We start from the raw sequence: 12,670 nt of genomic DNA on the forward strand, positions 1-12,670 counted from the left end.
TCACTAGTTCACAGTAGTTAGCTGCATCAAATTACATAAAATACAAATCTGCGCTACCCTTGTTTCCCACTAATACTATTTAGTTCCAGCTGAGAAAGTGAATCAAGTATGACAGTGAGGACAGATATTAATCCAATTTAGAGCAGAATGAGAGATTAAGTCCTTTATATATTTTTAACGTATCAGCAAGCTGCCAATCATGACTAGACACCAAGAACCATCCTTATTCCCTGCTCACCTTTCTTATTCCACGAGTCCGGTTCCATACAAAGTCATACCATTCGCGATAATTCCCCTCTCCCTTATCCATGATCTGAGTCACCAGGTAGTCCATGGTCATAGTCAGAACACAGGTGGGGCGCAGTTCATGGGGCAGAGGCTCTTCCTGATCAGCCGAGGAACGACTATACTCCTTTATAGCAGATGAATGGTCTACCTGGAGAGGACAGACATTAACTAGTCACATATAGTCACTTTATCCGTCTATTCTGTAATAGAATATTTCTGAACTATAACATTTTTTTTATACCTTATCGGTTCCCGGGAGAACTTCAAATATACTCAGCTGGTTGCGAGTTTCCCTCATGTATCGTTCCTTTTCAGGACACATATCAGGGCATGTTCCAACAAACACTTTGGCCTGGTCTAATTCAGTTCTCTTAACACGAGCTACAAGAATGCAATAAGCATGTCATCAGAGTGATAAAGGTAAAAGAAAAAAAAAAAAAGTACCCAACATTTTATCAGAGGTCCTTAAAACACAGGCCAGACCACATAACCCCTGCCTGTCAGACATCTCTTTCCCAAAGGGTATTAATATGCAGTTGATCCTCTCTTTGCTGCTAAAACAGCCTTTAACCCTCTTGTCTTCCGGGAAGGCTTTCCACTAGAAGCTGGAAAATTTTTGAGTGATCCAATTCATCCCACAGGTGTTTAGTTTGGGTAAATTTGGGGTTCTGTAAAGGCCAATCAATTTCTTCCCTATAGCCTAATAAATAATCTTTTATAATACAGCAATCTGCGTATTTGAGCAGATGTGTACATACTTAATGAATCTCCTAAAATTGCAACTGAGCAACCAAAGAATGTGTGAAAAATAAGAAACATTTTTTTCAAAACCTTTTTAAACCTACATTTATTTTCATCTTGGGGATTCAGGCTCTTTAAACCTTGCTTTAAATTTTGGGGAAAGTGCCAGGGAAGGGACCAAAAGGAAACCGTTGGGACTGCAGTAAAATATAGGGATGTCTTTCAGTAGTGGCAGGGCCCAAAAAAACTGAATAGAAAACAGGACTATCCAACCTCTGGTCCATTTTGTCGACCTATAACACATCAAAGTTATACTTTAACAACTTAACAGTTGCAGATTTGGCAGGAACTATATAGTAAAGTGTTACTGTTGTCATCTTGCCCTTCTATGCCCATGCCGAATAGTGTGACGCAATAAACACACCAGGGGTAGGACTCCGGTTTAATTCACTACGTGTGCCAGCCTGTTCTTTATTTACATTGGACTGTTGGGAGTGCCGTCTCCCTTAGGCTTTGTGCACCAGCGGTGATCAATAGAAGGGCCTGAGTGTGCACGTGATCTCTCTACACCATACCTAATAGAGCCAGGCCACTAAGCTTTGATGCCCAAGAGGGGCAATTTGTGTGCTGACTTACATTTTTCCATGCAAATATGTACTTGTGTCTTTTTAGATCGCTTCAGATATATCCAAGTAAATAAATATCTTTACTTGGACATAGCTGAAGGGATTTTCTAAAGATCTTTGATGATTACTTGTGGAACACAGCAACAAAACAGGATATATATCATATTCAGCATTTGATGGAAGTATGAAAAATACCTTGTCGCAATATTTTGTCCCGCTGATTCAGAAGTTCGTACTTGTCGTCTGAACTCTCGGCCACCACTCCCAAAAGGTGAGAAAGTGAAGGTGGTAGTGCTACACCTGAAGAATCAGACGGTGGCTTTTGGACATCAGAGCTTTCAATATCGAACTGCAGAGCCTTGGAGAACCCAGGTTTCTGCTGTGGGGACCTATAAATACAATATAGTCACTGTAACTCATGACTAGCATATACAGTTGGTTAGATACAAGTATATGCACTCGACATCCAAATTTTATTTAATTTTTGTTGAACTGGCATTTGTACACACGGTACAGTATGTTGCTGTTCAGAAGAACTAATTACTTGGTGGAGCTCAGCATTAGTAATAAGCAACATTTTTCATCAGGTTTCATCATGAAAAGACACCCATATAACACTCTATTGCATGCCTCGAGTGGTCATGTACCAGCTCTCCTTTAAGCTGTAATATTGGTGTGGAGGCAGCTATCTTAGTGCATTGTGCCCAATTCTGAGCTTTGAGAGGAGCCAGCACTTCAGGATGGAACTGCTTTGAGACAGCTATTGCTTCTCCCCTTCTTATTGTACTTCAATACGACCCAAGTCATGCTCCCTAGTCCCACCTAATGGTAGGGCCAGGGAGCACTTTTGGTAAAGCAAACAAATCCTTTAGAGGCGTCCGGTAGCGGCTATTTGGTTAGCTGTCCATTGTTCTATTGATAAGCTGCTGGGGGGTGGAATGTAGGGGGTGATATCACTCCAACTGTGTAGCAGTAAAGAGTGACTGAAGTTTATCATGACTGGGGGCAACTGGAAAATGGACATCATGGCTAGCGCCATGTTAGATTTCAAAATTTAACATAAAAAAAATCTGTTTGCACTTAAAAAAAACAGATTTCAGTGCTGAATTCTGCTGGAGCAGCAGTATTTTAACTTATGTGTTTTGGAAAAAAATAGGTTTTCTCACGACAGTATCCCTTTAAGCTTGGATGTATGACAGGTATGGAATCTCTTATCCGGTTATTTAGAAAGCTCTGAATTAAGGAAAGACCATCTCCCATAGAGTCCAATGTAAGCAATTAATTTGATTTTTCCTTTTTAAGGAAACCAGGTTTCACTGTAGTCTCCAGTGTTGGGAGTGCAGAAGTTCATTACCTGCTTCACCAATTTACATGGATTATAATTGAAGAGGGTCCTTTCCTTTTCCTGCTAAGATAATATTTTTGCTTTACAATAGAAGCAGTACTTCAGTGCAAACTTCTTTAAAAGCGGTCAAATGCTGAGACACTCAGCAAATGTAATAAATCCCAATTAGATGCAAAGCAATCCTATTGGGTTTAATTGTGTAAATTATTTTTTAGTAGACTTAAGGTATAGAGATCCAAATTACGGAAGATCCCTTACTCGGAAAACCAAGTCCCGAGCTTTCTGGATAACAGGTCCCATACCTATATGTATTTTCATTTCTTAATAGAATTGGCTGATAAAAACAGGGAAAAGGTGATTCTTTACTTCTGTTTACACTACTGATTAGCAAGTTGAAGGGTATCTCAACCCTTCAGAACAATGCACCCCCAAAAATGTGATTATAGATGCAAAATAATTCAACAATGAGAATGATTAACAGCACTCCGTCAGTCAATCTGTCTGGTACCGTACTTACAGTTTAGCGCCAGCAGTTATATCTCGGACCAGTCGTTTCCGCAGAGGGGAAGGCATGGTGCTCTCTTCATCACTCAGCCTTTCTGCTCTCTCCTTTGTCTGTTGCTCACTTTTACTTAAGAACTCCCCCTTCTTACCAGGACCTGAAAAGACTGGCTTATCAGTACAAACAGCTGATGGACATTAAGGGCAGGGGCACACAGGCAGATTCGGGGATATTTAGTCGCCTGGCGACTAATCGGCTCTTCTGTGGGGCGACAATCCCCCCGAACTGTCTTCTATAATGAGAAAACGCCAGCACCAATGCATTTGCGGCGCTTTGATTTCCGAATTTGCCTCACGAGTATACTTCGCCAACTTTGGAAACCGATGTGAAGAAAGTGCATTGGCGCTGGCGTTTTCTCATTATAGCAGGCGGAAGGCAGGGGAAAGGCAGTTCAGTGAGACTGTCGCCCCGCAGAAGAGGCGATTAGTCGCCAGGCAACTGAATCTCCCCGAAGCTGCTAGTGTGCCCCTGCCCTAAATGCTTCAGGATTGCATACACACAAATACTAATCAAACAGATGGCATACCAACCTAAACATAGTCTGCATAAGGAATTACAACACCCCTTAATATCTAAAGACTAATATCTTTAGGTGCTGGGAATTGCAGCCACCGAATAGCTGATGGGTAACAGCACTTTTCTCAGCACCAATTCTCTAACACATAATCAACAGCTCCAAACAAGTACTCTGCTAATTATACGTGCACATGCCCCTCAATACAATTTCTTTCACACAACATGCAGGAATAATTAACTTACTGGTTTTCTTCTTTTGAAAGAATATGCATACATCACTGTGCAGCTTCTTTGCCATTTTCTTTGCATTGGCAGCACCCATCTAACGAATATTAAAGGAGAAAAATGTCCTTGCTATGTACATTTCAGTATTGTTTAAATGTTTATTAAAGGAACAGTAACACCAAGAACTGAAAGTGAATCAAAGTAATTAAAATATAATCCACTGTTAAGGTGGCCATACACGGCCCGATAAAAGCTGCCGACAGACCGTGTCGGCAGCTTAATGGCCCGTGTATGGGGCCCCCCCCCGACGGGCTTCACCGATCGAGATGTGGCCGAAAGTCGGGCAGATCTCAATCGGGTGGGACGAAAAATCCCGTCGGATCGCGGCCGCATCTGTTCGTTGATGCGGTCCCGCGATCCGACCCCCGTTTCCCATGCGTTGGGATCCGATCGTTGGGCTATGTACATTTCAGTATTGTTTAAATGTTTATTAAAGGAACAGTAACACCAAGAACTGAAAGTGAATCAAATTAATTAAAATATAATCCACTGTTAAGGTGGCCATACACGGCCCGATAAAAGCTGCCGACAGACCGTGTCGGCAGCTTATTGGCCAGTGTATGGGGCCCCCCCGACGGGATTTACCGATCGAGATGTGGCCGAAAGTCGGCCAGAACTCGATCGGATGGGACGAAAAATCCCGTCGGATCGCGGCCGCATCTGTTCGTTGATGCGGTCCCGCGATCCGACCCCCGTTTCCCATGCGTTAGGATCCGATCGTTGGGCCCTAGGGCCCACGATCGAATCAGCCAGATATTGCCCACCTCGTGGTGGGCATATCGGGGAGAGATCTGCTTGTTTGGCGACATCGCCAAACGAGCGGATCTCTCAGTGTATGGCCACCTTTACTCTGCACTGGTAAAACTGGTGTGTTTGCTTCAGAAAGGCTACAATAATTTATATAAATAAGCTGCTGTGTAGCCACGGGGTGGCCATTCAAGCTGCTGGGGAAAAAAAAGTGAGAAGAGACACAGGTTACATGGCAGATAACAGATAACACACTATTGTATTGGACAGGGCTTATCTGTTATGTACTATGTAACATGTGCCCTTTCTCCTTTTTTCCCAGCTTGAAAGGCTGCCCCCATAGGTACATGCAGCTTTCCTTTAATATACATTTCTTATCACTAGGAAAATGCCACAAAATGGCAGTGTTTTGCATAAAATAAAATGTAATTCTAAGATACCTGTATTAAAAATGTTCAGTGGTTTTAAACATATTTGTAAATGTAATTGTAGGCAAAAGTAGTGCTTGTTATCCTTTTCTGTTCTATGGGTCCAACTCTTTGAACAATGCAATGGGAGTCAATTCTCCAAGAGGTCTGCTCGGCTGGCTTGAAGCATTGTTTCAGGAGTCAGACCCAGGACAGTACAAACAGCCAGAAATATACCGCTTTCAATTGCAAAACACATTTACAAATAACATTTAAACCATATAACATTTAGAATGAATGTATATTGGAAAAGTACTTAGAATTTAAGTTTACTTTTTATAAATTACAAAGTTTACATAGCAAACAATTAACTCTACCGTTTAAAATTTTATTCTTGAACCAACAAATGTTTTTTAAAGGAGAACTAAACCCCCCATTGTGATAAGTCCCCATTGGCCCCCTCCACCAAGCATTCTGGATGATGCCCAAGACCTGCAGCTAAAATTAGCAAAATACAAGATAAAGAGAACAGCCACATGGCCTTACTTTTGCAGGAAATATCATAATTCCAACATAAACATAATAAAAAAATATACATTATACAAAATAGTGAAAATTGTATGCTCTCTCACAATGTCAGAAGTAGAGTGTACGGTGTGAAAAGCAGTTTGTAATGAGATCACACATTTTAATGTGAGTGTGAACAGTCTGAATTTAATTTAAAGCATACAAATAATATTTAAGTGCTGCACTTTGGAATCAGCAGCAGGCATATCTCTTTTGCAATTAGCAGTTTCGCTGTGGTCTCCACTGTTGGAGGTTCAGAAGTTCATTACCTGCTTCACCAATTTACTTAGACTATAACTGAAGAGGGTCCTTTCCTGCTAAGACCATATTTTTGCTTTACAATGGCAGCAGTACTTCAGTGCAAACTTCTTTAAAAGCTGTCAAATGCGGAGACACTCAGCACATGTATGATTTTTAGCTCTATATCAATATGCAGATATTGTTCTAATAAATCAGAAAATTTTATATATTTCTATAAACGTCCCAGATGTGCAGCTCATCTACACTTTGCATTTCATTGTCCATACTTACGTGATTGTGGAAGTGGATGATCGCCATTTTCCGAGCAAGTTTACAATACACCCTCTGCACCTTTCCTGCTTTTTTGAAGAATTTTTCCAAATGCTGCTTTTGGTTTAGATGATTAGGCAAGTTGGTGACATGAATGGAAGTCGCGTCATTTGGAGACCGCATTGCCCTGTCTGTTCTTGACCCACTGTCTGCTCTGCATGTTCTGCGCAGTGGTGTTTTAGCAGGAACAGCTGATGAAATCGAAAGGAGACAATATTATAGTTACTTAAATTGAAATTGCAATTAATTGCTGCAGATAAATTTACATAAAGTGTGTATATAAAAAGGTACACTGTAAATGCAAAACCTCAGCAAGAATGAATGCACTTGCACATTGATAAATTGTAAGGAGTACATAACAGTTCATAATTTTCAGCACTGCAGCCTTGTCTGTTCTGCCTGGCCTCTGAGCAATGCACGGGTTGGCTTGAAACATGCAAGACCCAGGGGTCAAACAGGTACCCCAGAGGCAGATCGCAGGCCGAATTTGTAGCCAGCCCAGTCGCTCCATTACTTTCTGCACTGTTCCAGGGCCCATTTCATGCTTAAAAAGGGGTTCTAACCCCTAGTCAAAAATGTCAGTGATTTTAGAGTTATTTGTACATGTAATTGCAACAGAAAGCCGTTTACCGTGACTCTTGAACGATGGAAGAGAAGTGAATTCACAGACAGGTCAGAACCAGAAAAGAGAACACCAAGACAGATACTGCTTTCAACTGCAGTTACATTTACAAATAATGATGGCTAATCTGACCTTTGCCACTTTGCTGAAAATTAACTAAACAAAAACTTTGCCAAACGCGTTAACGCCATTGGGCAATTTTTTAAACGCATCTTTTTTCAAACCAAAATGGGCATTTATTCAATGACAAATATTTATCTCATCCCTATTTACAAATAAGTTACAAATAACTTTTAAACCACAACTTGCTTAGAATAACATTTTCTTTAAATAAAAATTGTTTTCGGGTGGAATTCCCCCTCAATAGAAGAAGTAATTTGTATTGCATCTGCATTGTAAATATACACGTACCTAAATTGTCTGAAGAGTGCTCCTCACTGTCTGGCAAAGGTTGAGGTCTGGTAAGTGCTAGCTGACTTTGAACACTTGGTGAATTAGATTTTTCCAGATTTTGTGGGCTAACCCCTGCTGTAAGATGAGCTCTTGAAACAAGTGATTGGCTTTGTCCAGGTTGCATATAGTTACGCTTTGGCATTTGTTGGTTGATTCCAGCAAGTAAAGGGACTTTGCCAGAGAAAGATTGACTTGAACCAACTGTTGAAGCTGTTTTAATGGACACAGATTGGCTTTCTAATGGGTAACTAGCTGATGGTGATTCAGTTTGAGGCTCCTGGTGGTGTGTTGCTTCCTCTATTTCTCTTGGGGGTTCCTTTTTATGTTGAGTCTTCATATGACTTCTAACTACATCATATAAGCTTCTAACGTACATATTGGCACCACCTGTGAGCTGTCGTCCAAGCCTACTGGGCTTCTTTTCTGGAGGATGGTCACTGCGTGAACTTGGAAAGTTCTCATCTGAAGAGGGAGGTTTCACAGAGGATCTCCCTATTTCTTCCTTCCTCTTAATACCTTTTGGAGAATCCTCTTTCTTGGACATCTCACCTACATGTAAGGGATCTGAGCTAGTAGTAGGGCTTACAAAATTTGAAAAATTGCTACTGACACTACCACAGACAGGTCGTGAAGTTTCATCTTTATCTTTGCTATCTGCTGAAGCAAAAGAGAATGTGGTACTGTTCTGTGTTTCTGCAGAGACCCTAGAACCACTGTGACCAATAGGCTGGATAGGACTTGACATCTGATTCATACTAGAGGTGGTCACTTGACTTTCAGTTCCAGGCACTGCTCCAAAAATTGGCTTGAAAGTAGAATTTGATGGAGGGTTAAAGTTGCTTCGGGAAGATTCTTTAGACATCTGCCCCAAGTTGCTTAGTATTTTAGTACCTGATGAATCAGTTCCTAAATTAACCTGCCCAAACACAGAACCACTTCCTGATTTTTCTAGCGTAACAGATGTCTTTTCAGACGCTCCACTATTTTGTCCAAAAACAGAAAGTTGTTCAGATCCACTAGTGCCCTTACGAAACAAAGACTGCTCAAATGCGACTGCACCTTGTGTAAATGATGATCCAGACTGTTGTTCAGGAGCTGTACTAAAGGCTGTATGAGGCCCAGATGTTTGGCTAATTAAATTACTTTGGCTGGTGGTTGTCTGTCCAAAGCCAGAGGAAGTCGGAGCAGATATCTGTCCAAACTGAAAGCCTTGCCCAGAGTTTCCCTGCCCAAATGCAGAACCCTGCCCATTGCCTGATTGACTAAGCAAAGGAACTGTGGATCCAACAGTACCTTGCCCAAAAACTGACATACCTGTTCCAAATGTCGCATTACTCGTCAAGCTAGGGGCAGTAGCATTCTGGCCAGTTGTAGTCTGACCAAACACAGAAGCAGACTGGCTTGTGGTGGTCTGTCCAAAGATGGGGACAGATTGGCATGTACTGACCTGCCCAAAAAGATTTGCTGACTGACTACCACTGGTTTGTCCAAAAGCAGGTGCAGATGGAGTATTTTTAACCTGCCCAAAAGCTGAAACAGATTGGGAAGATGTGGAAAGGCCAAATGCAGGATTAGACTGTTTAGTAATTGTATTTCCAAATGCAGGTGTAGGTTGTCCACTTGGAGACTGCCCAAATACAGAAGACTGACCAGAAGCATTCTGCCCAAACATGGGAGGAGATTGTCCAGGGGAGGCTTGGCCAAATATTGAGGGAGGCTGCCCAGAAGACTGGTCAAACATAGAAGTAGTCTGGCCAGTAGATGCTTGCCCAAATATAGATGTGGACTGGCTACTTGAGACCTGTCCAAATGCAGGTGTTAACTGTGCAGAAGAGTTTTGTCCAAACAATGGCCCTGATTGCTTGCTAGAAGCTTGTCCAAACATGGAACCCATTTGGCTAGTGTTGGATTGTCCAAATAGGGGAGCAGACTGGGTAGTAGAAACTTGCCCAAAAAGAGGAGCCGATTGGCTTGTAGAGACTTGTCCAAAGACAGAAGCTGATTGGCTAGTAGAGGTTTGTCCAAAGAGGGAAGCCATTTGGCCAGTAGAGTTTTGTCCAAACAGAGTAGCTGACTGGCCAGTAGAGACTTGTCCAAAGACAGGGGTTGAATGGGTACTAGAAGTTTGCCCAAATACAGGAGCTGAATGATTAGCAGAAGTCTGTCCAAATAAGGGAGCTGAATAACCAGCAGATGTTTGACCAAACATAGGAACAGGTGAAGCTGTAGAGGTCTGCCCAAACACAGACGGTTGTCCAAATAATGAACTGCCCTGATTCTGACCAAGGGAGCCAGATGGATTCTGTCCACCGAAGGGGTTGTTAGGGTTCATACTGTATTCCATTTATAAACATTGACAGTTTGAACCTTAAAAAAATTTAAAAAAAAACAATTTACAATGAAGCAATTTCACAATTTTTCTCATACAAGGAGTTTTTGAAATTACTAATTGCAACAGATAGAAAAAAACAATAATGCATACATATAAAGCTGGTACTAAACCACTATTTGTTTTATGGAAAACGTGTCTTTTAAAAATATCAAAATATAGCATATTAATGTCACCAACATATGAGTTTTTCCTTATAATATTGTTTTTCTAAATTGCCTTTACAGTGAATGATTAGTCCACACATTCTGTTACTAGCAAATGGAGTTACTAAACATTGCAGAGCTACTTAAAAAAGTATTAATTTAAAAGGAGGCAATAATTATGGCTGAACAAAATCCCAGGACTGTTTTTTTTTTTATGAGGCTTCAGCCGTTGCATAATGGTTTAGCCAAAGCAAAAGGACAGTGCTGTTTAAAGCACAGTGCTTCACATTACAGACTAATTTCCTAGAAAAAAACAAAACAGGTCCCAAGCATCCCATATACTAGTTACCACACGTTTTCTTTCTTAAGACAAACAGCTGGAAACATAAGCAAGAGGATGGTGCAGTCCGGTGTTAGGATGCAATGGCTTGAAAAAAAGCTCAGAGATTAGATTCACTAGGGGGCTGTCTAACATATTGGCACTGCGAGTGAACTGGACTTTTCTTGCCCTTTAAATGATCCAGTATCATAATCAAACACAGGAAATACCCAAAGGATAATAGTACAGCTAATGTACATACCCTCAAAAGCTGTATCTGGTTTATTTATCCCAATCTACATAGAAAATACATGTATATTCTATTGGATTTAGAGCCCATTAAAGGAGAATTCAACCTGCGAGAAAAAAAAACCTTACCCCCCACCCCAGGTAGACCTCCCTACCCCCTCTCCCAAGGCTAACTGCCAGCCTGGGGAAATGCCCCATACTTTATACTTACCCCTTCCAGCGGAGTTCCACGCATCCATCTTCCGGCTCCACTGTCAGCTGACTGGGAGATCGGTATTTCTGCGCATGCGAAGTTGGAGCAGTTTGCCGGTTTGCGACAACTGCGCATGTGCGGAATTACATGGAAATTGCCTTTCTCCCAGTCGGCTTAGCGAAGAGCCGGAAGATGGATGCATGGAACTCCGCTGGAAGAATCTGCGCCGAGGGGCAAGTATAAAGTATGGGGCATTTCCCCAGAGGGGGAAGCCCATTAGCCTGGGGGGAGGAGGGAGGGAGGTTTACCTGGGTTGGGGGGTTGGGGTTTTTTTTTTGCCACAGGTTGAATTCTCCTTTAATTTCCTTTAAAGGAGACATGTTATGTAAAAAGCAAGAATGTGTCATTACATTTTACTCATTTAGTTACAGAATAATTGTGCTTGAAAAAGTTGTGTTTCTGGTTACTTTATTGAAAGTTTCTGCAAAAACCCGCCCATTTGTTGCACTTCTTGCTGCCTTCTTTACCAAGCTGTGCAGGGGATTGGGTGGCACTTAAGACACTGCACTCTAGGCCAGGAACCAATCAGCAGCTACGCTGACCCAATAGGGAACTGAAGCCTGTCTTTGCTTGTCAGTGTCGGACTGGGATGCCAGGGGCCCACCAGAAAGCCTTAGACCTTGGTCCCACCAGAAAACCTAAAACCGTGAGCCCACAAGAAAACCTTAGACAGTGAACCTTTCCAAACTATTATTCCTCCTCTAATCACTCAACCTCTTTATTCTCCTAGTCTTTTATATATACATACAATATTCTCCCATTATTAAGCATTTTTCCCCATAAAGAAATAGGGAATGACCATGAAATAGGCCAAATGTTTAGAAACAAGAGGGCCCACTAACACCTAGGCCCACCGGGAGTTTTCCTGGTATCCCAGTGGGCCAGTCCGACATTGTTGCTTGTGTGACTGCAGGACTGTGATTGGCTGTCCCTCTCTTACTGTGCTTCTTGCATGGACCGTTAGGACACACCCACCACATCTATAGGGAGATCCAATAAAGGGGCTTTTAAATAATATTTTTTAGCACAATCTGACACCAACACCATATATTATTCATAATTGCTTAAAAAAAATAGGCTTTTTTGTTTACCCTATGTCTCCTTTAAAGCAACAGCTTGCAGACATTCATACGTTTAGTCTGTATCCTCCTTTCCAAAATGTTAACAAGTAGAACACCAGCAAAAGGCCAATCAGAACGGCAATTATTATACCTCTTGGTGCATTAAATAAGGGGTGATCTAAAACATCACATTGAGTGTGGCCTAACTAACTTCCGGATAAATTTACATGCAATATTCAAAGTAGAAGCAGCAGTCAATTCATCAAAGTAGAAGCAGCAATCATTTCATACAGGTGCTCTGTACAGGGACACATTTACTGAGAAGATGGATCTGAACGAGACGGACACAGACTGTGTGGTCAGTGGACTCCGGGGTGAAAATGCATTAAGCAATGACACAGGGTGCTTGGCAGAGTAACTAGTGCTACAAACAAGGTTAGCCAGCCCAGCTTCTAATGCATGTGCTTAAAACAAATTAAAGATTGCGTTATAAACATAACAATACACGGAACGCCAGTTCGATG

The 12,670-nt window shown here is 41.6% G+C and overlaps 1 protein-coding gene across 2 annotated transcripts in view; it reads right to left on the reverse strand.

Annotated features, from left to right (window-relative positions):
* Positions 1-12,670, reverse strand: part of mcm3ap.L (minichromosome maintenance complex component 3 associated protein L homeolog) — a 29,420-nt gene that overhangs the window by 16,430 nt on the left and 320 nt on the right. Inside the window, exons 1-8 of one of the 2 annotated variants that reach the window (XM_041576444.1) lie at positions 12,177-12,383; positions 7,688-10,096; positions 6,616-6,845; positions 4,322-4,400; positions 3,518-3,659; positions 1,851-2,044; positions 530-669; positions 239-436 (exon numbers count right to left, since the gene is read on the reverse strand). In XM_041576444.1, the coding sequence (XP_041432378.1) occupies positions 239-436; positions 530-669; positions 1,851-2,044; positions 3,518-3,659; positions 4,322-4,400; positions 6,616-6,845; positions 7,688-10,073 (3,369 nt within the window). In that variant the 5' untranslated portion in view covers positions 10,074-10,096; positions 12,177-12,383. Of the gene's footprint in view, positions 1-238; positions 437-529; positions 670-1,850; positions 2,045-3,517; positions 3,660-4,321; positions 4,401-6,615; positions 6,846-7,687; positions 10,097-12,176; positions 12,384-12,670 lie in introns of those variants that run through there. The other variant, XM_018236023.2, reaches the window with a different exon arrangement.

Source organism: Xenopus laevis, chromosome 9_10L (assembly GCF_017654675.1).
Source record: "Xenopus laevis strain J_2021 chromosome 9_10L, Xenopus_laevis_v10.1, whole genome shotgun sequence".
Taxonomy (NCBI): Eukaryota; Metazoa; Chordata; class Amphibia; order Anura; family Pipidae; genus Xenopus; species Xenopus laevis.